Source organism: Mixophyes fleayi, chromosome 4, assembly GCF_038048845.1.
Source record: "Mixophyes fleayi isolate aMixFle1 chromosome 4, aMixFle1.hap1, whole genome shotgun sequence".
NCBI classification, from domain to species: domain Eukaryota; kingdom Metazoa; phylum Chordata; class Amphibia; order Anura; family Limnodynastidae; genus Mixophyes; species Mixophyes fleayi.
This window is the reverse complement of record NC_134405.1, coordinates 115,487,586-115,511,294: the sequence shown is the minus strand read 5'-3', so window position 1 is coordinate 115,511,294 and position 23,709 is coordinate 115,487,586. Positions and strand designations below refer to the sequence as shown.

General features: G+C 36.2%; 1 protein-coding gene across 4 annotated transcripts in view; it reads right to left on the bottom strand.

Moving 5' to 3' along the window:
- The window catches only part of TCF12 (transcription factor 12), a 176,608-nt gene extending 153,366 nt beyond the window's left edge, over positions 1-23,242 (bottom strand). For 2 of the 4 annotated variants that reach the window (XM_075208050.1, XM_075208049.1), the window contains exons 1-3: positions 22,348-23,241; positions 21,728-21,821; positions 20,981-21,053 (exon numbers count right to left, since the gene is read on the bottom strand). In XM_075208050.1, the coding sequence (XP_075064151.1) occupies positions 20,981-21,053; positions 21,728-21,799 (145 nt within the window). In that variant the 5' untranslated portion in view covers positions 21,800-21,821; positions 22,348-23,241. Of the gene's footprint in view, positions 1-20,980; positions 21,054-21,685; positions 21,822-22,347 lie in introns of all 4 variants that reach the window. The other 2 variants (XM_075208047.1, XM_075208048.1) reach the window with 2 other exon arrangements.
- Between the last annotated feature and the right edge of the window lie 467 nt (positions 23,243-23,709).

The following is a 23,709-nucleotide window of genomic DNA, read 5'->3' as shown; positions in this document are numbered from 1 at the left end:
CACTTATCTTGCTGGTTGGAAAGCTGAACGAGTGTTCAGTCAGCACTGCATAACACAAATAGGATATCCAATTTACAGTTTCAACCAGACAAGCAACATTGATTTCATGTCATTTAAGAATACTTACGATATGGTATTACACATTTATTTACCACTGCAGATAGAGTGGCAGTAAAGTAAGTGTCACAATTGCACATCTCTTTATGAAAAATGTGATGACAGAGGGGCCAAATACAGTAATAAAGGCAGTTCTATTTCTATCAAAAAAGTTGTCGCCCCACCTTAGAATGAGCTATAGGTTTGGCAAGGCAAGTGCTAAATTGTTTCGGTATACGATGACAGATGTGCAGCATGATATTTTTAGTGTACGTTGAGCACCACAAGATATTTAATAAAATAGTACAAGTTTACATTAGCTTAATTGTCCTAAACCGCTGAAAGCATATCCAATTTGTTGCTATGGGTCACAACACATCATAGTGACATTTTATTAAATAAGCACCATAGTGTATCAGAAGTTTTATATTAAAATCTGTTAAGTTACCCAACCATCTCTATTAATCCACAGTAACTTTTTAATTCATTTGGTCCAAGGAGGAACCTCAACTAAAGTTAAAGTTTAACCTATCAGATATGAAGAACGTGAGAAGAGAAAGCTCACACACACACACACACACACACACACACACACAACGCATGTACAGTATATGAACACTGTTACATGGAATGGTACAGAATATGTACACCAATTGCTGGCCAGACCAAAATTCAGGGTAATGACATAAAATTCTCTACTATATCTACCCCTCTATGGGTTACTAAAAATAATTATTCCTATAGGTTGGGGGCAGACATAAAACAAAACACACCAGGAAAACTATTTGTGGTCTTTAAAATTACTTTTATCCCTAAATTACTACAGGTAAAATAGCAGACTATGGGGAATATTCAATTAACCATGGAGTGACTCCAGAATGGTCGTGAAGGCACTCCGTGGCGATGTAACATTGCAGATATCTCTTTGCGCCCCCCCCCCCCTCCCCATAGGGTGCAAGGAGAAATATGCAATGTTGAGGTTCAATAGCACCTGAAAATGTGCGCAGTCTTGATGTTCAGGGGAACATCACGGCTAACGGAGTTTTCCCCTATAAACTTTATGCTATGGAGAATAAATTGTTACTCTTATCTCTGCTTATCTGCTTATTATTAGACAATGAGAGCATCAATTGATTTCCAATTGATGGAAGTCTCTACTGTATTTGCTGATTTGCAGAATGAGGGAAGGATGGAATAAAATATGAGCCGTCACAGATACCATAAATACAAAATGTATTGTTTAAGTAAAGGGCAATTATTTAGTGCTTTTATTATTATCTATTAGTTTAAGTACATTTGATTTCTGCAAAAAAAAAAAAAAAAAATGAATAATATACACCCATAAAGTTCTTCAGATACTACAGTAATCACCCCTCCTTTGGCAAAAGGCCCCTTACAAATAAAGGTATACATTTTGACCAAACTTCATCATAGGGTGGTACAGTGATTAATATTGCTGTCTCATAGCACTGGGATTATGGGTTCAATTTCAACGAAGGGCCTATCCATATGGAGTTTCTATGTTTATCTCATGTTTGCCTGGGTTTAAACCAGGTGCTGCAGATTCCTCCCCAGTCTGAAAACATACCTGTAGGCTAATTGGCTGGTGACAATAATGTGTGTGTATGGTAGAGACAATGGGACAGGGATGCAGCATAATATGATGGCCCTACATAAAACGATAATAAACAAAAATAGGAATACCTAATATTTTAGTATGGTTATTGCTTTAAAACCACCAAGTAACTTCAAGCACTATGAAAAACACTTTCAGTAGTATGTTAAGTTTAGTATACATTACCACACTATCTACTGTCTCAAAACTACTCTCAGTAGGGAGTAGAGAGCATAAAACTCAAGAAGCTTGGCAGATAATTACTGTATTTTGATAGCAAGCAAAGTAAAATGTGCAGTGTGCAGGCCATAAAAGAGCAAAGCAAAGAATAAGGTTTGTAAAGAAAAAAGAAAAAAAAAGATGTAATGATAAAAGTGCATTTTATCCTTGCTTTTAAAAGAGAACTTTACATTTGTTTTAGTAAGTCAACCCCAATTAATAATATGGTATTTTTTTATTTTATTTTTTGCTACTGCCTCCTGGTAGAAATAAAGGCTATAAGTACTGGAATGCATGTGTTCCTAAATAGACATAAAAGGCACCATAACCACACAATTTGTCCACCCACTTCCAGTCCTATCCCTCATAAGCATTCTAGGAATTTGTGTATGTGGATGCTTTCATTCATTCAAACAAAAAAAAACCAACTTATAAAAACGTATTACTTTCTTTCTGGGCATCAGACCTTGCAAAATTACCCATTTTTTGGTAAACCTATACATAGAAGAACCTAGTTACAGTTTGGGGTAAAATTATGGGTTTGCACTAAGGGCTTGTGCTTACACTCAACACTAAAACAGTCACCTGTGCAATTCCCACCTCAATATTCTAATATTTCAATGCAGCATTTAAAATTTTAGAATGCAACATGATGACCCACTTATCACACTTTAATGTGCGTTATCAGTACAACAGATTTTATTGGTAAAAGATCAGTACATGAAGAGTGCATGGAAACACATTCCATACCTAAAGCATACAGCATTTGTTTTTGTGCGCTTTTAACCATTCTCGCAGTACTCTTACCTCTGTATGTATTACCCAATATTGTTTTATTAATAATTTGTTCCCAATTGTAAAGCGCTACGGAATTTGCTAATACTGTATAAATAAATGTTGATGATGTATACATGTGTGAACAAGCTCTGAGTAAAAGTAACCATGGAAAGGACTTCAGTAAGGTATTATTTCCTATCTTGCCCATTCTACAAATATAAAACCCATTTTAAAAAAGTACATGTTATTTATACCAATATGCTACCAAAATAAAGCCCCATTATTGCAGTACTAGTGCTCTATCACAACAAATAATGCAGTAAATTCCTGGCTCTGAATAAAAAGAAACCTATCCGGATCACAAAGAGAAATAAAAAAGTAAAATAATTTGAATGCAACTATTGCACTGGCAAAACAGATAATGACTTGGTCCAATAAAGTGTGTTATCAATTTATAGTACCAACGATCAATAAATAAACTGTGTTTAGGTGTGAAATTATGCTTTATATAAATCATGAAAAATATGATTCAAATCTATAAACATGTGCACTTGACTGCCAGAAATGCAAACAATTTCAGAGCTTCATAGTATGTTAAAAATTAATCTTGTATCAAACAATATCTAAAATAAAACGGAAGCAGAACTCCAAAACATTTCTAGCATGTGCTGGACATAGACTACTGGATACCAAGGTATGTGTCCTGCAACTGTGTAAATTTATTTCTTATTCTTGCACAGAATTTTCATTTCTCAGACATTTACAAAGACATACAGCTGTGTACTGAGAAGATTATGCACCTACCAGTAGATTTCTATTTATGGCATCTAATAAATACCAGGGTTTAAGCTGAGCTGCTTTTTTGACTTAAGATTTTTACACAGTCAGCAACTTACAACAGGGCATGCTGTAATACCAAAATGGAAACTACTTAATCAACACTTCACTCATGGAAACAGCAGATCATACATAGTAGACGGACAACCATGTTAATTCAGCCTAGAGGTAACACTTACACAATAAACAAGCATTGCATAGACTATTTCAGTTTTTTTAATAAATACAGTAAGCTTGGCAAAATTAGATTGTATGGTAAAATGTATTCAACTGCAGATTTCATTCCTCCCACACTAAGTAAATAGTTGCAATGCAAGGACTACAAGGTTGCCACAGGCATAAAGAAAACTACAGAAATATCTATATATCAGTACAAAAGAAATATTTGGTTATAATATATTACAACAGTTGCCACAACTAACCAAAGTTATACTCTTATTAACTATCTGGCAGAAAAACATTTAATGCAAACTCATGTGGTCTACATAACAAATACATTTATTGCCCTTAAACAGGAAATGTCAAGTCTGTGAAATGACAAGTAAAACAGGAAGTGCCACCTAGTGTATTAAGATTTAAAAAATAAAATAAAAAAAAAGCACACTGAATATTTGAGCGACAGAATAGAGCAATACTCGTTGTGAAAACCAAAAGGCAGTGCTTTCACAGAAGAGCATTTCAACCAATTTAATGTATCTGCTGCCTACTGTGCTTTTTCAGTTGGTTTAAAACCAAATTGTTCCAATTCCTTTTAACTTTACAGAAGACATTAAAGACAAAAAATTAGTTTTACGGGAATCTGTGATCTGTAACCCCCCCCCCCCTCCCCTCCCCCCCAAGAGATAAGATTGCCAGCTAATAATAGCTAGTGCAAGATGCAGCAGCCTCCCAGATATTTCGCTCAGACCAATATTTTAAGTTTAACCACACAAAAGAGTAGCAGGGATTACGGGCAGCACCAAGTGATGCGATTAACATTATACTAGATCAATGCATCTAGAACACAAGAGACTACTAAAACCTGCTCACTAATGAGAGGCCAGAAGCCCCCGTCCCCTCTAATTTGTAGAGATATCTTCACAAGCTAGCAAACAATAAAAATGGCAACTACATTCAAAGTCACATATTATATTTTTCCCGAGCCATTGTTACAGACATACTGGCAGAGCGTACAGCTAGCGTTAAGAAAGAACTCATATGTGTGCATTATCATCATCATCAACATATATTTATAAAGAGCCTATATATTCCATAGTGCTGTACAACTAGGAACGAAGTAAGAAATCAATACTGGGTAATACAGAGAGAGAGGTAAGAGGGCACAGCTTGCAAGCGTACAATCGATAGGGCAATGGGAGTTTGATACATGAGGTGAAGTGCTACATATTGCATATTGGTTGAGCTAGATTGGAAAGGTAGAAAGAGCTTAGAGGACTATATGATCCAGTTACAGTGATGTTGGTCAGGGGTCAGAGGAATGAGTGAATATAGAAAGATACATTCAGGTCTTGTGTGAACTGCTTTTGGAGTGATAATAGGGTACCCTATGGAGGTTTAAAGAGTGGTTGAGGGATTTTATAAGCCAGCCTGCAGAGGAGGTTTTCAGGGAAGACATGAATGTTTGAAGTGTAGTGAAAAAAGTCTTGTGCAAGAGTGGGAATTCCACAAACTGGGAGCAGCTAAAAAAAAAAAAAAAAAAAGTCCTGCAACTAGGAATGGAAGCAGGTTAAAAGTGTGGATGAGAGACACAGATTTTGTGAAGAATGGAGGTGTCGAGTTGGGAGATATTGAGACAAGTGAAGCAGTATATGTTGGTGTAGTTTTGTTGAACCATCTTGTTGACTTTCCTAGAAGTTCACTGGAACTTATATTTATTCTCCTTAAATATTAAAAAAAAAAAAATCCTATGACCCCCGATTTGATTACATAGCCCCATTAAGCACTTTTCACCATCCAACTGCTTTGCATGTCTGTTAATACACAGTTTTGATTTATTATTGTTTGTCTTCAATTGTAATGTGCTGTTGAGTATGCTGGTGCTATATAAATGAGTTGTAGGAAGAGTTTCAGGGTTTTGCTTACCATGCAATTGATATTCCCCTAAACTTTACAACTACTATTCACAGCGTCTTTGAGAAACGGGTCACTTTGATAGTATGCAGATTCACTCATGCCTTTTTAAATGCAGTTTGTGCTGAGATGCAATTTGTTGAACAACCACATTTGACTGTCTTTTTGGCTTCCCACAATTTATATACACATTTTCTTCTTCTATTAGAAAATATAGTCCACAAAAAAAAGACTAGATATTAACAGACAAGCAAAGCAGTAAGCGGTCCTTACTCACAAGATTATGGTCAATAGGCAAGCTTGTTATACACCTTGGAAAAAGTAAACTCCACACACAAAAAAGGTATGTAGATAGCACATAACTGATGTGTTGATGGGACTTAAATATCAAAATTATAATGAATTACAGATTATTTAACCTTAAAATATATTAGAACTGCATAAATTCAGAATGCAGGTAGCCAAATATCTTGATATATGGTGAACTTCTCTGGCAGCTTATAATGTCTAGCTGGCTTGTAAATGGCACAATTTATGGATTCTGAAAATTAAAAGGGACCTTCAGACGAAACTGGAAAAGTAATACACAGTCATGGCCAAAATCTTTCAGAATGACACAAGTATTGGTTTTCACAAAGTTTGCTGCTTCAGTGTTTTTAGACTTTTTTGTCAGTTGTTGCTATGGTATACTGAAGTACAATTACAATCATTTCATAAGTGTCAAAGTGTTTTATTGACAATTACATTAAGTTTATTCAAAAAGTCAATATTTGCAGTGTTGACCCTTCTTTTTGAAAACCTCTGCAATTCACCCTGGCATGCTGTCAATCAACTTCTGGGCTCGATACTGACTGATGGCCACCCATTCTTGTTTTATTAATGCTTGGAGAATGCTCAGAATGTGTGGGTTTTTGTTTGTCCAACCGCCTCTTGAGAATTGGCCACAAGTTCTCAATGGGATTAAGGTCTGGGGAGTTTCCTGGTCATGGACCCTAAATTTCGATGTTTTGATCCCTGAGCCACTTCGTTATCACTTTTGCCTTATAGCATGGTGCTCCATAATGATGAAAAAGACATTGTTCGTCGCCAAACTGTTGTAGGATGGTTGGGAAGAGTTGCTCTTGGAGGATGTTTTGGTACCATTCTTTGTTCTTAGGCAATATTGTGAGTGATCCCACTCCCTTGGCTGAGAACCAAAACCACACATGAATGGTCTCAGGATACTTTACTGTTGGCATGACACATGATGGTAGCGCTCACCTTTCCTTCTCCGAGCAAGCGTTTTCCAGATGCCCCAAACAATCTTAAAGGGGATTCATCAGAGAAAATGACTTTCCAGTCTGTTATTCTAACTCAATCAGCATGATAGAGTGATCTCCAGCCTTGTTCTCGTCAACACACTCAACTGTGTTAACTAGAGAATCACTGACCCGATGTCAGCTGGTCCTTTTGCGGCAGGGCTGAAAAGCAGTGGAAATGTTTTGGGGATAAAGTTCATTGTCATGGCAAAGAGGGACTTTGAAATGAATTGCAATTCATCTGATCACTCTTCATGATATACTGAAGAACATGCAAATTGACATCATAAAAACTGAGGCAGCAGACTTTGTGAAAAAATAATATTTGTGTCACTCAAAACATTTGGCCATGACTGTATAAAATACATATTTTTAAAAAAAATATATTTTCATATACAATAAAAACATGGAAATATTTATGTATTTGCTTTACATTATATGGGTGTCAAAATACATGTGACTGGTGCATTTTTTACATTTATATTAATGCTATAGCAGCATGTTAAAAAAAAAAACGACACATTTTCTCTGTGCATACAAGCAAGTGAGCCTTTAGTGGCGCTATATAAATAAAGGACAACGATGATGCTGATTAGCCCTTAAGGAAGGAACACATTAATTCACGCTCAACGTAAAAATAACTCAGGTTTACTTTCTAATTAAACTTTACTATCTACATGTTTTTACACAACAATTTTCTCCTTTTCCCTACTGGAGGTATCAAATTTAAAACCCAGCCATAACCTATTCTTAGTAGCAGACACTGGGTGAGATATGAGGTCAATGACAGCCATATTCCATATTACAGCCACTATGTACCCAGGACACCAATGTTAGGATTACAGAATTCCTTTAGATGACTGTTTCACATAGCCATGTTTATCGATTACCAAAGGTTACTCAATGTAACATATATCTAAACTCAGTTTATTCTCTAAAGCATAATAAATTCATAGAGCAAAAGATTACACCAAAGCATAAACCCAAAAAGACCTGTGTATCCAGTATGTGAGAAATAGATTCCATTATAAAAAGCACTGAGAGATTGTGGTGCTATACTTGAAAACAGTGATGATTATTAGCAATTAACTTAAATACTTTAGTGGAACTGGATGTTTAAAAATAATATAGTTAAGTTACATACTATCATTATAGCATATACTTTTTTTTTTTTTTTTAAACTTTCATTCTAGCAAACTATTTCAACATATTCTCAAAATATTTAAGCTAGAAACCATGTTCCTTATTCATACAGTGGCTATAAACAGTACTCAATTCCATTAATATTTTTTCCCCTTTTTAATTTCTTTGATCAGAGTTCTTATTACTTACGAACACAAAATACACAAGTCAGTTACAAACATTAAAACCACCTGCCGAATATTGTATAGGTCCCCCTCCTGATGTCAAAATAGCTCTGACGCATCGGTGCATGGACTCCACAAGACTTATGAAGGTGTCCTGTGGTATTTGACACCAAGACATTAGCAGCAGATCCTTCAGGTCCTGTAAGTTGCGGGGTGGGACATCCATGGCTTGGACTTGTATTTCCAGCACATCCCACAGATACTTGATCGGACTGAGATCTGGGGAATTTGTAGGCCAAATCAACACCTGGAACTCTGTCATGTTCCTTAAACCATTCTTAAACATTTTTGTAGTGTGACAGGGCGCATTATCTTGCTGAAAGAGGACACTACTATCAAGGAATACCATTGCCATGAAGGGGTGTACTTGGCCTGCAACAATGTTTAGGTAGGTGGTATGTGTCAAAGTAACATCCACATGAATGTCATGATCCAAGGTTTCCCAGCAGAACATTGCCTACAGAATCACACTGCCTCCACCGGATTACCTTACCATAGTGCATCCTGGTGCCATCTCTTTCCCAGGTAAACGACACACCCGCACCCGGCAGTCCACATGATGTAAAGGAAAACATGATTCATCGGACCAACCCACCATCTGCCATCGTTCCATAGTCCAGTGCTGGCGCTCCAGTGCCTATTGTAGGCACTTTCATCAGTGTACAGGGGCCAGCATGGGCACTCTGACCAGTCTGCTGCTAGCTGTAATGCACTGTGTGTTCGTGTTCTGACACCTTTCGATCATAGCCAGCATTAACTTTTTTTTTTTTTTAGCCATTTGTGCTACAGTAGCTCTTCTGTGGGATTAGATTAGACAGGCTAGCCTTCACTCCCCACGAACAACAAGTCTTGGGCGCCCATGACCCGCTCACCACTTCACCGATTGTCCTTCCTTGGACCACTTTTGGTAGGTACTAACTACTGCATACTGGGAACACCCCCACAAGAACTGTCGTTTTGGAGTAGATCTGACCTTGTTGTCTAGCCATCACAATTAGGCCCTTGTCAAAGTCACTAAGATCCTTAACCATGCCCATTTTTCCCAATTCCAACACACAAACTTCAAGAACTGACTGTTCACTTGCTGTCTAATATATCCTACTCCTTGATAGATGCCATAGTAACAAGATTACAATAAAGTATTAATTCCTCTTGTTGTATTAGTATGTTTAGTCTCAATTGCAGCTGTAAATCTATTTGAATAAGTCTACCCAGCTTCGTACATCTACATATAACATTATTCAGCCATTCTTTGCAATACTGTTTGAGTTCCGCCAGGTTGAACAGGGACCATGGGTGAACAACAATTTTCAATTCATTATGCAGTCTCAATGATCTAGGCAACTCCAAGAGAGTTTACTTTTTTTATAGCAAGAAATTAAGCATTTTTCTTTTTTTGCTATATTTAATTTATTGTATAGTAGCACAAATAGATCACTCTAGCTGCACCTCTTTGAGCGCTGAATCTCAATAATTTCACATCACGTATAGTTTACTTTTCTGTATTTACATAACTCCAAAGAACCATTTTCTCTATGCTGACGAACATTGTCTTAAGTTTCTGCAGACTGCAGCAGGGAAGCCCTCAACTGGCTTAAGCCAAACATAGCGCAAAGGCTAAAAAGTTAATTTTTATTTCATAGGACAACTGAATCTTCCTCCACTTATGAGCATCTCCCACTAATGGCTAACTGCAGAGAGTGTGTGTGTGTTTCTCCCAAAAAATGGTTTTCTTTTTCCCACCCACCAGTAAAGTTCAAAATTATATAGTGCCAAGGCTCTAGCTGTTTGCCATCTCTGCCATGGAGAACAGTAACTCTGACTTGCCTTAGACCTATTCAACAAGTTCCCTTAAAGATGGTCAGTTTTTGGAGGTTCAAGTAAAAGTTACAGGTGTGCCATATTCTCTTCATGGTGGACTTTTTAGTGCTTTGGACGATATAAAAATCATTTTTCTTTGATTGTTGCCCTAAAAGTTGCTTTCCATTTTTATCTAGTTGTTTTAAATATTCTTTGATTTGTATGATGAAGTTCTTGTTTGTAAATGCACTAACCAACTTTGGAACCTTTGCCCACAGATAGGTTTGTGCATTATGAAATCAACTAAAAAGCTAATTATTCACAGGTGTATTCCAATCAATTATGTGACCTCTGAAAACTGATAGCACCAGGGTTTAATTTAGGTGTACGATAGCAAAAACGAAATACTGCATAAAATAATGTATGAAAATTTGAAGTGTCCAGATGTGACCTGCTGATAGAGATTTACCCTAGTAGATTCAAGGCTATAGTTAAGACAACTAGTGCTTTTACTAAGTATTTAAATGAGTGGGTGATTATTTATGTAATCAATTGTTTGTTCTTCATTTAGAATTAAGAAAAAGCTTTGATATTACAGGACTATTCTTAACAGAATCAGAATCTTGGAATTCTTACCACTGATCAACACACAATAAAGAATGTTAGAAGTGCTAGAAACCTTAATACCCAAGCCAAACCTGGCACAGTGGGTATGGCATTACAAAGAGGATGACAACAGCATTAACGCACAAATTGACTTTGTACAGAGAACATTCAGGGTGGTATTATTAAGAAGAACCATATCCCTTATTTTCTGCATCAACCAAATACTATGAAGTTTTAAATTTAGCCATGCTTATGAGTATCATAAAACAGGTGTAGGCTACCTTTGCCTCTACTGCTGTGGACTACAACTCCAGCTATACCCTATAAAAGACTTCCTCATGAGCTGGTGAGCCTACATAATAAATAAAAAAACAAAACAAAAAAAAACCCTTATAGAGTAGGTTCTGTAAATTAAAAACAAATTGTTAAATTGCACAAAAGGCATATACTACATGAACTCATACACATTGTGTATATTATAGATTATACTTTAATCTAAAGCTAGGTGCACACTACAGAAATTTGCGATATCTTTAATGATTTAACCAACGACAAAGGCCCAATGAGCATGCAGATTTATGCGTACCATTTACACAATTTACCTTCAGATCTGCGCTCTTTATTTGTCATAATCATTTGCTGAAAAGATCATAACTCTGTAAACGCTATGAAGATCTACCTACAATACTGGTCATGAGTGCACACACAATTCAGAATTTGCCCAACATCGCTTCATCATTCATAGAGATTTTTAGTCTGGTTATAAAAATCAAATGAAATGATACGATGTGCTTGGTACGATAAAAAACATGATCGTGGGCGCGTACACAATATCAGACCCAACAGTTGTTTATCGTGTGATCGGCGCAATAAGGTGAAAAACCTGTAGTGTGTACCCAGCTTAACACTCACTCTGTCTTATTTTAGCATTCCTAAATAATGTATTGGAAGTTGTGCAATGCTTTTAATGGTCTTAACTTTGAACTTTCTACTAAATATTGTACAGATAACCACAGAAAAATGCACTTTTTAAAACAAGCAGGCAAATCTTGTGGTTTTTAGTTAAATCCTGTCTACAGGCTCCCAGTGCTACATAGCTCAAAACTCTCTAAAGATATAAAAGAAGTTTGTTTGGTGAATATCTTCTACAGCTCATAGGTGAAGCTGCCAAATATTACATATAGTTAGTATCTAAAAAGCAAGCTTTTAGACCACATAATGACAACGCGACAAAGTGACAAATATTGAACTTTGGCCCAGGGTGCCTGTTCTTAGCCTGCATTCGAACACCTCTACACCGATTGGGAGGAAACCAATGAGAGGTGGTCCAGTTGGATCCTGGCCAGGTTTTAGAGTCCTGGTCAGACCTCCCGTTTGTTTATGCTGGGCAGAACTTTGACCCGGTAGTCTGTTCAAGGCCTTACACTGGATGGATTTGGAGAACATTTAATATCAAAACAAAAACACTGGGTATCCAGCTCATGGATGTGTTGGAAGAGCTGCTATTTAAAAAAGCTGACAGTTACATCCAACTCATCAAACTTAACTTGAAGATTTTAACCTGGGCAAAACCAGGTATTTCAGTTAGTAGTGTAATAAAAACACCAAATATGGTTAAAAACATTTTTGAAATAAAGATTCTAAAAAAAACACATTGAATTAACCTAACGTCATGAGGCAAGCTGGGAATTTAATATATCAGTGAAAATTTACAATGTAACTAATGTTTAACTACAACGTAGATTTACCCAAATGGTACATAGCCTGAATGCAAGATGTCCCACTTTGTTAGATTTAAACAAAACTCAAGGCATTGCTACAATGCTTTATTGAAATAATTTATTTTTTTTCTACTTTTTTCTTACATTCAGTTTCCATCATTTTCTTACTGTGACTTATTTGCTGTGTCAGAAGTCAAAAGAGAGGAACATATGGAAAGAAAATAAGTATTTAAACTTTGTGACAAATGTAAAGTCTTCTCTCAAGGATGTGTACATGCAGAACACATTGATATTTCACTCTTATGCCGAGTACACACTACAGAAAATTTTACCAACGACTGAAAAAAGGAAAAAAAACCCCGAAACAACCCCCGATCAGCATGCCAATTCACGTGTACACGCTAAATACATTTTACAAGATTTACCATCATATCTGTGCTCTTCATCTGCCATAACCATTGGCTGAAAAGATCATGACTCTGCACACTCCATAGAGATCTACAGACATTGTCAGTCGTTGATGCATACCCACTGCAGAATTGGAACATTTTTAAAAACACACAATATAGATGGAAGACGGCGCTGTCTTCCATCTTAATTGTGCGTTTTTACTATTGATAAAGACTGTTCATGGATGGGGTGTATTTGATGAGAAGGGCTGCTTAACGATATATATTACGCCTATTTTATTTTCAGTATTTGTTGTATATTACATTGAACAATATTTTTAGTCCGGTTTAAAAGTCAAATCAAGCAATACGATGGGCTTTGGAACGATAAATGTTCATCGCTGGAGCATACACATTAAAGCGATATTGGGCCGAATGGCCATTTATCGTGTGATTCACCTAATAATCGGCTGAACAACCTGTATTGTGTACCCAGCCTTAGAAGTGCCAGTAACATAGCTGGATTTTGTCTTGGTTAGATATCTGAACACCATTTCCTGCCTTCCTTTGCATTACACACTGACCACTCAACAAAATGAAAAGAAGCTTTAAATACTATCTACACCAGAAGCAAATATTAATCTACTATCTTCACCACCTTGGGACATAAAATCCAACTTATTCTGCTGTATCTTGTATATGATTTTGGACTTGGGTAATCAGAGCTAAATCAAAATTTAAAAACAGAGGGTGAACTATAAATCTAATTACTATTAAATTCTCTACATGTTCCGTTAATGCAATTTTACAAGGAATGAATTCTAAGAAAAAAATACGCATTGAGTTTACACAAAATACACAATCAATTATTGTATCCGATTACATTTAAATCTTGTATATAGAACATGCATTTTGTACGAATTTTAACGATAGCACTGTAATATGTAAACAGCTCTCTGTGGAATAATCAGATATTTTTTTATTAGACAAACTACTTTTTGTTAAAATTTCCCTTGTAATAAAAACTCAAGTAAACTCAAATAAGTGATGTTATTGTAAGTGGAGGGTGTTATATTGACTGAAAAATACAGACTAATAGGCAAGTGCGAATAGTGCATTTTGTCATAGGTGAAAACAAGTTAGGACAAAGATATGCTTGTGAATGCATGACCGTAGTGTAGCCGTGTAGGTATATTACTTAAAGGGAATATCAACATGTTATACACAAAACAGATTTTACTATATTAAAAAAATGTAAGCATATTCACCTGAAAACCACTACAGTAAGTGATAAATGGAATCAACCTTGATAATTGGTGCTGTCTGCATAGTTTTCCTTTAATAAGCAGCACCAGGAAAAATCAGAATAATGCGTACCATCTACATTTAACTGCAAAAGTGTGCACAGATGTTCATGATGCACACACCTGTACTCATAAGATAAAAATCTTCAAAATATACTTGTCTAAGTCTTTACTGTTATAATGTCTTAGTAAATGCCTGGAGTCAGGCAATGTAGACTGACAACTGTTCTAGAGCATTTAGCTCATTTTCTAAACAATATTGCACTAATCTGATTTTCCCAAATTATTTAGTTGGTCACCAAGATTGCTTAAAGTTTAGAAGTCCAGCTTAGTGATCAGATAGCAAGGATCATACTTTCTAGCCAACCAATGACTCAATACAGGTCCAATGAGCTCCTTAGCCAACCATATATTTCACCAAATCCAATCATACAACCAAATTGAATAACCGCACCTTGGCTTGGCTTAAAAATTATTATCCATTTTGTTTAAAATTTTTATTCATGGAATGCAAGCAAGTAAAACCCAATTTTCTCCAAACTGAGCTAACCACTCCCATTTGCCACATGATATTATACATATTACTCATTTTCTACACCTTATTTGCCCCTCATATGTGCAGTACAAAAATAATACATGATATAATCCATATATGCCTGCAATCAGTAGTGGCCTATGTATTTCATTGGAAGTGCTCTTGGATGGTAACAAAACTGTAAAGAGCAAGACTGAAAATCAAAATGTGGCTTTCATATCACAAATGAATCAGCAAAAAGTGGTTTACATAGGTACAGTTAAGCCAGACTCATTTTCTCATAGCAAGTTCAGCAAAATGTACTGTATTCACTTTAATGACAACTAAAGCAAATCAGAAAAGTTGTGCTCATTTAATGCAAATTTAAAATCCATCATAGGTTACCAAAATCCTGACAATTTGCATGTCTATAAAATAAAACCACATGATTATATTTGCATAACAGTTTCACTATAATGAAGCTCATACACAATTATATTTTTTAGGATATCTTCTTCTAAACAACAGTGACAGATGAATATTATTTTGCAATAATTTTGGGGAAAAGATATACCAATATTAAATACATTTAAAGCTACAAATGCTCATGATATTTTCCATGGACACAAGTATTTAAATAAAACTAAATTTTGCAAGAGATGTGCCCGTTACTAACAAGAAACAAAGCATGGCAAGCAATGGTTTTATTCATAAAATAAAAGGCAGCTTTACATGGCTCTATAAATTAGGCACATTTAGTAATATAATTACCCAGTGAAATCAAGGCCATTATATTTATTAAACAAAAGTTTCTTTTTTGCCTTACTATCCCTTGGTATTCAGTTAACATCTTCACCAGAAAGTATGCCCTTTATGTTTTTAGCAAGCTATGTTTACAAACACGGCTTTGTTTTATAGATGCAGCAATACAAAGCATCTATTCAAAAAGAACACCAATTATCTCATCCCAGTATCACATAATAGAAGCAAACCTGTCCCCTGAACCACTAGTAAATGATGCATGGCTGTCTTGCACTCTACCAAAAAGAAGTACACCCACTTAAGATGTGACAATTTTTACATTTAAGAGGTATCATGTCAGGGATACAAAACGTAATACTTGGCAGAAATTATTTTGGCAAATAGAACAAAGTAGCATAAGCAAATTATTTGCCGAATAAACTCATCATTTGAGTCTAACAGTGGGCACATTTTTCACCCAGAATAAGAAATTAATGTTTCAAGCTCTTTGCAAGATAACAAAGAAGCATTTGTAACACTTTCCTAACGCCTAGGGGCAGGTGTTTAGCTGATGAAAGATATCATTTTATTCTTTAAGGAAGATCACAAGTAGTGACTGCTGCTTTCACACATTTTGGAGTCCAAGACAACCACACTTATCAGTTAAAGTGAATCTCTGAAATGCCAGCAAATAAAATAGGGCTTTTTCAATTTGGTTGTGGATCCAGCTAAATTGTTCTTGTACAACTTTAGAAATTTTGCTTGTAACTTTTCTTTCCACCTGTCACTGTTGCAGGAAACACTAAAAATCATTAGTAGTTGCTACAAGAAACAGTCTGCCCGAAGAACAATGCAAAACAATCATGCACTGTAAACACCATTTTATTTATTACCGACATAAATCTAACCGGTGAACATAAAACTAAGCAGTGCAAAAAAAAAAAAAAGGGGGAAGAAAGTAAGGCTAAAAAAGTGTTTCACATTCAGCAAAAAAGCATTTTTTTAATGAAATATCGCACAAAATACAAAGAAAATCATTTTCTTTGTATATATAAAAAAAATTATTAATTGTAAGTAAAGAATAGTAGTCAAAGGTACTATTTGCTATTTTAGAATCTTATCACTTAATGTCACTACTCCCACCCTTTCCTCACACCAGATGTAGGTGTAGCAGACAACACAAACTCCTGAGCACATTACCATTATAAATATACTATAAATCAGTTTATAAATGTTTTACCTACAGTGTCCCTGGAACTCTGCAATTCTCCACAGCATTCAAAATTTTCCATTAACTAGAAAATCAGTTTGTTTTAACATTCTAAAAATTTAAAAAAAATGTAACTGCAAAAAGTACATTCCCATTTAAAAATATTATGTTACATGGGTAACACATTAAGGAAATCAAAAAGCCTTTATAATAAAATTTCAAGACTTACAAATAAATTCTAAAAAAAATAAAAAAAATAAAAAAAAAAAAATGGAAAAATACCTACTATTGTAGAACTAGTTGAAAAATGATAGAAAGCTGCAAGTATCTAATCACTTTGGAGGACTGCAGAGCTTACACAGTAAGAAGCTTACATAATATATAACACAATTACCCTTTCACTCTGTGTCTGGTAAAAACAGTCACCACTAATTTAGCCTCAGCAAATATTAATATTATAAAGCAGATTCTATCAACAGACAGATTGTGGTCCCAATGTATAACAAATAGAACACACATTAAAAAAAAAAAAAAATCAATAAAGACACTGCCACATAAGTGGTCCTATTTTTGCAGCTATCAATGCTCAAACATTCAACCAAAGTAGTAAAGGGCTGCTAAGTACACAGCTCAGGGGGCAGGATGTACATTAGTGTGCTGGTTTTGAGCAGGATGGGTTCCAGCTCCAAACATTTTACACGAGTATTGTAGGAGTTGTAGTTCAGCATCCCCTAGAGAGTTGACAATAAACACCAGATCCTCAGTGAACTATGTGTTTCACTCGGGAACATCTTTTCAAAGCAGCACTAGATGGGATTTGACAATCACGATTTTCAGTAAGAGCAGAGCCAGATACAGGTATACAAAATTGACTGCAGTTAACAGCTGCCCACAAACACATACAATCTTTATTAATTAAAACAGCAGACAAAATGACTGCCCTGTTCACCTTGGAAATTTCAATGGAACTGTAATACAATGAACTCAGTATAAGGAGATCAGAGAATGCTGGTCTCCCTGTTTTTACATATTCATTGACAGCACTTTTTGAAAACCAATCCTGAACATTAAAAAAGAAAAAAAATACAAAGATACATTTTCTTATATCACAAGCCATAGAAGCATAGCTTTTGTGCATCAAAGTATTTAACATGCATGCACAAAAATACATTACCGATACTAACTATTAAACCACAAATAAACACAATTCACCTAAAAAGTATTGATTTTGAGAGTCTACAATATCAATTAACACCTGTACAACTGTGTACCACTGCTTTCACCTTCTAGTTGTGAGAGCTTTCAGCTTGTGGGAATCAGAAATACATCTAAACTAAAAGAAAAACAAAAACAAAAACAAAAAAAAAAGGTCATTTGACTGCACTTTTCATACTTCATTTAATTGAAAGGTTATATGACAAGGTGGGATAAATAATATTATCACATGTGTAGCTTTTTTTATTTTTGGATTTCAAAAATTTTATTTAAGTATAGTAAGATACAGCAGTCATACACATAACAAAGTTGTAGGTAATAAAATATTAACACTCAAGTTATTTATGAGAGAAAATCAAGAAAATCAATATGATTCAAAAAATAAGCAGTTAAACTTTAAAATATTAAGTAACCAATTATATACAAAAAAATAATAAAAAAAGAAAAGAAGAACTGTGGCAGAGATAAGAGAAAATATAACTCAGATAGTGGGAGAGGACAAAAACTAACTAATGGGAAATGGGGAAAAAGTAGCAGTGAAAGAGCTCATTCATTAGTCTAGATTAGTACAGCATCAAAGGCTGGGAAGTGGAGAAAAGGACCAACGAGAATGCCAGAGATCGGGTAGTGTTAGGGTCTGTCCAACCAGGGCAAACCAAGGATTCAAATTCATATTTCTCTAAAATTGAATTATGGTTTAATTGTAACAATTTAACAATTCTTGTAAAATATATAATTAAGGTGTGGGTGGGGAGGATGGGTGTGTCTCTCTTCCAGTATTGAACTATCAAGGTAATCTGAGCTTTTGCTGTCGGATTCCCGATAGAGCAGCCCCAAAGTGTTAAGGTCAATCACAACCACAAAAATTAGCTAAGCAATTGAAAGTTACCTTCATTATTTACAGTAACCTAACAAAATCATTAGGAAACATAAAGAGGCATTTGACACTAAACTGCCCCAACCATACTATGTTTCGATTTTGACACAAATCAAGATGTGCATCAATTGAACTGAATCTCAGTGCCACCTCTACATAGCTCTAAATCAACAATAGAGCAAATCTATCTCCAAATCAAACTACAAAAATATTAGTGTCTCCTTCGGGTAAAAAAAAAAAAAATACGTTATGCTTAACCTTCAACAAGATGCCAATTTAAGTTTACTCTTAAGTGCTGTAGTAGCATTCATGTCTATGTAAAAGAATAATAAACTTAGAGTGTGCATATATTTTATTTGTATATCACCAATGTTCTCAAAAACCATAAGTAAGATAATGTTAAACATTGACATGCTTTAGCCAACTTGCATCAGAAAATTAGTCAAAATATACACAGAAAGTGTTAAAAGAAAATTATAATTAGCAACCAATATCAACTGCAATAAAAATTTCTCAGTGTACTTTTGTTTTTAAAAATGCCTAAATTTTTTTAAAATTATGTTCAATATGTAAAAACAGTATAAATTCTCAATCCATAGCAAATTCTAAAAACCTGAATGATTATGCATCAACACACCAGTTAAAGTCAATAACTATTGTTCTAGTTTGAATGCTTTAAAAATATTGAATTTGCTTAGAGTACTAGACTGGATAAAAAGCCATGTGTTCAAAGACATGTCACTGCTGCTTTAGCTGCATATTTCCAATAACGCCTTGTGAATGAATGACATGGGGAATGTGTGAATTCTTACAAGTTAACAGATTTTTAACAAGAAATCACATTTCAATTGTGCTTGACAATCTTATGTGTCTAAAAAGAAAACTTAAACCCCCATGAATGCATAGCAGAAGACATTGTAGGACACCAATTAAAAGCATTCTCCTCTACTTCTGATATGACTTTTCATACATAAATTGGTATAAAATATCTAAGTGTACAGAAGATGGCTAATAGTTTGAAACGTACAATAGAGACAAATGCATTAACAAACAAAAATAGGAGCAGTTAATGTCACCATGTAAACCCAGGCTTAAACCATAATGATAAGTGGGCCTCAAAATGTAGGTTCTACTGCACTCATCTAATGTCCATTACTGATCAGCTCATACAGTACAGACACACGTCTCCGCAATTCTAGTGCATTTCCATCAGGTAACAGATTTTAAAAAAATGTAAAAAGTTTTTTTTAAAAAAAACCCTACAAAACAGGTTTTCTGATGGAAAAATGGACCAAAGCCAGCCTCCATGTACAGAGGGGGTTAAAACGGCAATGCATCAATGCCATTCATGTGCCTAACCCGTCATAAGATAAGCCTGGATTCTTATACTAAACTGTATGTTGTTGAGAAACACAGATCATTGTTAGATATGTCATGTAAATAAATAAGAAAACATGAAATTGCCTAAAATATACAATGTACACAGGAAGTTTTCAAGGTCATAACTATTCAATAGCTAGCGAAATATGTATTGTTGACCAAACCGACCAATTTATAAGTAATAATTTGGAAAACTGCAACATATTCTAATAAAAATACATCTAATCAGAGTTGCATAAGGCAAATCAATTGTACTATTCCCAAACTGGTTGAATTTAAACCAAACCCCATAAATACATGGAACCTAGCTGGAATATGCCAGTATTACTAAAAAATAAAGCATTAGATATTGAAATTCACTCAGGCAACATATCACATTGTCATAACACAATTTGTCTCGCGAGCTACATCTGGCTGTGCTAGCTACATGTAGCAAAACATGTGGAATCAATTTACAAGCTATCCATGTTCATTCCAACAGATTTAGTAATCAACTCTTTGTTTCTTCATTTTCTTCAACCGACTAGTATAACATGTTTTCTGCAGAATATAAACATGGATTTTAAGATAGAACAAAAAGTCATCCCGATATCTTTCCATCATTAAAAATACTATAAACACCCTGTCCTAATAAGTAATAATTACACTTAACCCACTATAAAATTACCAAAAATACTATAAAGTTAAGACAGTAGCCCTATTAACAAACAAATAAAAAACAACACATTTTTACAGTGGAATATGTCAGTGGCATGCACATTTACATGTATGAAATGTGTATGACTAAAAAGGAGAAACTGTGATGTGTAAAACAAAATCTAAATAAATTACATGTTAACATAGCATTACAAAGTATTGAAATGAGTGGCAAGATAACATTCAATAAAATTGCTCAAATCCATCACGCATGCAGCACAATACATCTTATTTTAGCCGTTTCTTACCAGATCCACTGAATTGACTGCTTCCTAGTGTTGTTGGTCTGGTTTTCCCACTATTAACAGGTGGGGAAAACATCTGCAAAACACAACAGGATTTTGCTTTAAGTTTACTCTACTACAACATACATAGCAGCTAACACTTTATATTACAGAGAATTGACTATATGCTGAAATAGTTTTATGAATGTATGTTTTTTATGGAATTTGAGCTCTACAATGAATAAAAAGCAGCTTAAAAACACACACAAAATCTGATGCAGCATGATGCAACACAAGTAATGTTATAATTGCCTGTATCTACAAAGAACTCAATCCATTGATTGTTAACATAAAATTATAATAAAACAAAACAGGTCAATGCTAATTTGCAAATATACTCTATGCATGTGTTATTTCAAGGCAGCACATGGTCTGAAGAATAAAAGGCAACAAGTGTGGATTAAGCAATTTGTTCAAATATATCCATTTAATCATAGATAAGTCTTATTCCTACAATTTAAAATTTTTGGTGACAAAAAGTAGACTTAATCAGGTTTTAAGGAACTGTAATTGGATTGATGCTTTTGGGGTCAATGAGTAGTCTCCTAGTAATAAACTAATTGACCCCCGCAGTCTTTTTAAGTGATTACATATTGCGAGTCTAGACATGACATCAAAGTGAAGGTGTCCAGCACTCTTTAGGCCGCCTGCTTGGTGTGCTCTTTTTACCGTGTGGGAGAAGCCATAAGACCCTGAAGGAGGATATCGTACCGCACTGAAATCCAGCAGATCACTCAGCTCCTTGTCTGTGCCTATAGCGGCCATCCGCTGCTGAGGATTCATCTCCAGCCACTCAGATCAGCTCCTAGAGAAAGAGACACACTTACCATCTGCATCACTACACCCCCCTAGCTGCCCCCATCAGCCCATCTGACACTAGGATGGAGGGTGGGAGGGAGATGCACTGGCTACAACAAAACTGGCAACTCTCGGGAAATAAAAGTTTGAGCCACCAGAGCCCCGAGCAGTCCTGAGCTGGCCTAGGCGGGGAAGATGCAGCGATGCAAAGGTGAAATGAGCGCAGCAGAGAGGGCACTGCCATCCTCCTGCAACAATAGAGCTGCTGGCAAGTTAGGCTGCAAGTTAGTGAGAGGAGGGGGCACCCGCACAGCAGCTGGGTCCCACTGACTGTATACAGCATACATAGAAGTATAATGTGGGTGCAGAGACTATGGGGGTTGCTGGCTGAGGGAATAAGCCCCCCGACTTATGAGCTGCAGGTGTCGGGCACCAGGCACCTCACTCCCTTATATGCCACATATCACACATTACAGCCCCCTCTGCTTACCCCCCAACTTGCCCCCACACGCAGCCTCACACTCCGCATTTACCTTTTTTTTCCGCTTAAACATCCAACAATTGGATTGAAGTTTATGGGAGTCCCGGCACAACACCCTCCCTGGTTTATGGCGACCAGCTTATCCCGTCTCCGGCTGCAAGGGGTTATTAGACTCCTGGTTTATGCGGCTTTTTGTGTTTTCACCGCACGGAAAGGTTTGGTTTTCACCCGCTAAGAACTTGTGGGTCTCCCTCAGGCAGACATTTTTTTCGCTCGTCGAGCCTCAGCACCACATTAGCTCCAAAGCTCAGAATCCCTCCGCCGTGCCAGAGTAACAGGTCCGGCGCTTCTTTTCTTCTTGTTAACTCTTCCGCTGCCCAAATGTAACCCCTGTAGTGAAAACTTAGATCCGGCTTCAGAGAGAGAGAAGGGGGGAATAGAGCGAGGGGGCGGAAGGATACAGTAGATGCTCAAGGGAGATTTAGCTATGAGGGCGCAGCATGGGTTTGCTTGTCTTTCTGACACCGTCTAGGCCCTAGCGGGATTGGCTTCACTTCACAACCCGTCTGAGGACGGAGCTAATTGGAGGTTTAGGCGTCCTTCTTAGAAGGGGTCGGTCACAAGAATAGCAGCTGTAAGAGCCGCGGCCCTTTGGGGGTGGTGAGGAGCTGTTTGTGGCAGACACAGATCGATGCTGTCAGAAATTGTTGATAAATGCACTGTCAGTGTTTCATTCGACTTCATTAACGTCAATAAAGTCCCTCGTCTCAATCAAGCTCATTGCCCCTGCTTCCCACAGCCTTTATCAGTGCATTAATAACCGTACTGGTCTTTTTATGTCGGCTGAAGGAACAGTGTTTATCTTGGGTCTCTTCCAGTGTACTGTTATTTGCCCCCTGTGTCTTGTGTTATATACCCCACTTGTTAGCGGCTGGCTGCGCGCTCCCGCGCAGGACACGGGCTGGAGACGCGTATGCGCGCTCACAAGGGTTTGCGACACGTGATCTTCCTCCGGTGTCCAGACGCCAGCTGAGGCTCCTCTGCTCAGATGTACAGAGTCTGAGCTTCTGCCTCCAGCTGCAGATCTAAGCTGCAGTCCCACTGCAGAGCCTGGCTGCTTGTAAAACATATTCTACAGAACTGCGTGTTTCACAGGTGAAACTGCAAATAGGACGCCTTTCTATTTTCTCTTTAAGACAAAAACATTTTTTTTGTTTTATTTTTAACCTACATTCTGAACAATAGTAGCCTTTTCTTTAGTTTGCAAGCTTGGTCTACTTAAAAAAACAAAGTTAATATATTTTGTATGTTATCTATAAAAAGTGAGGATAGCAGAAATTGTAAGTGTATTGTACAGTCATCAAATATCCCTCATCCTTGTGTTGTGCAACTTCTTCAAAATAATAGACCACAA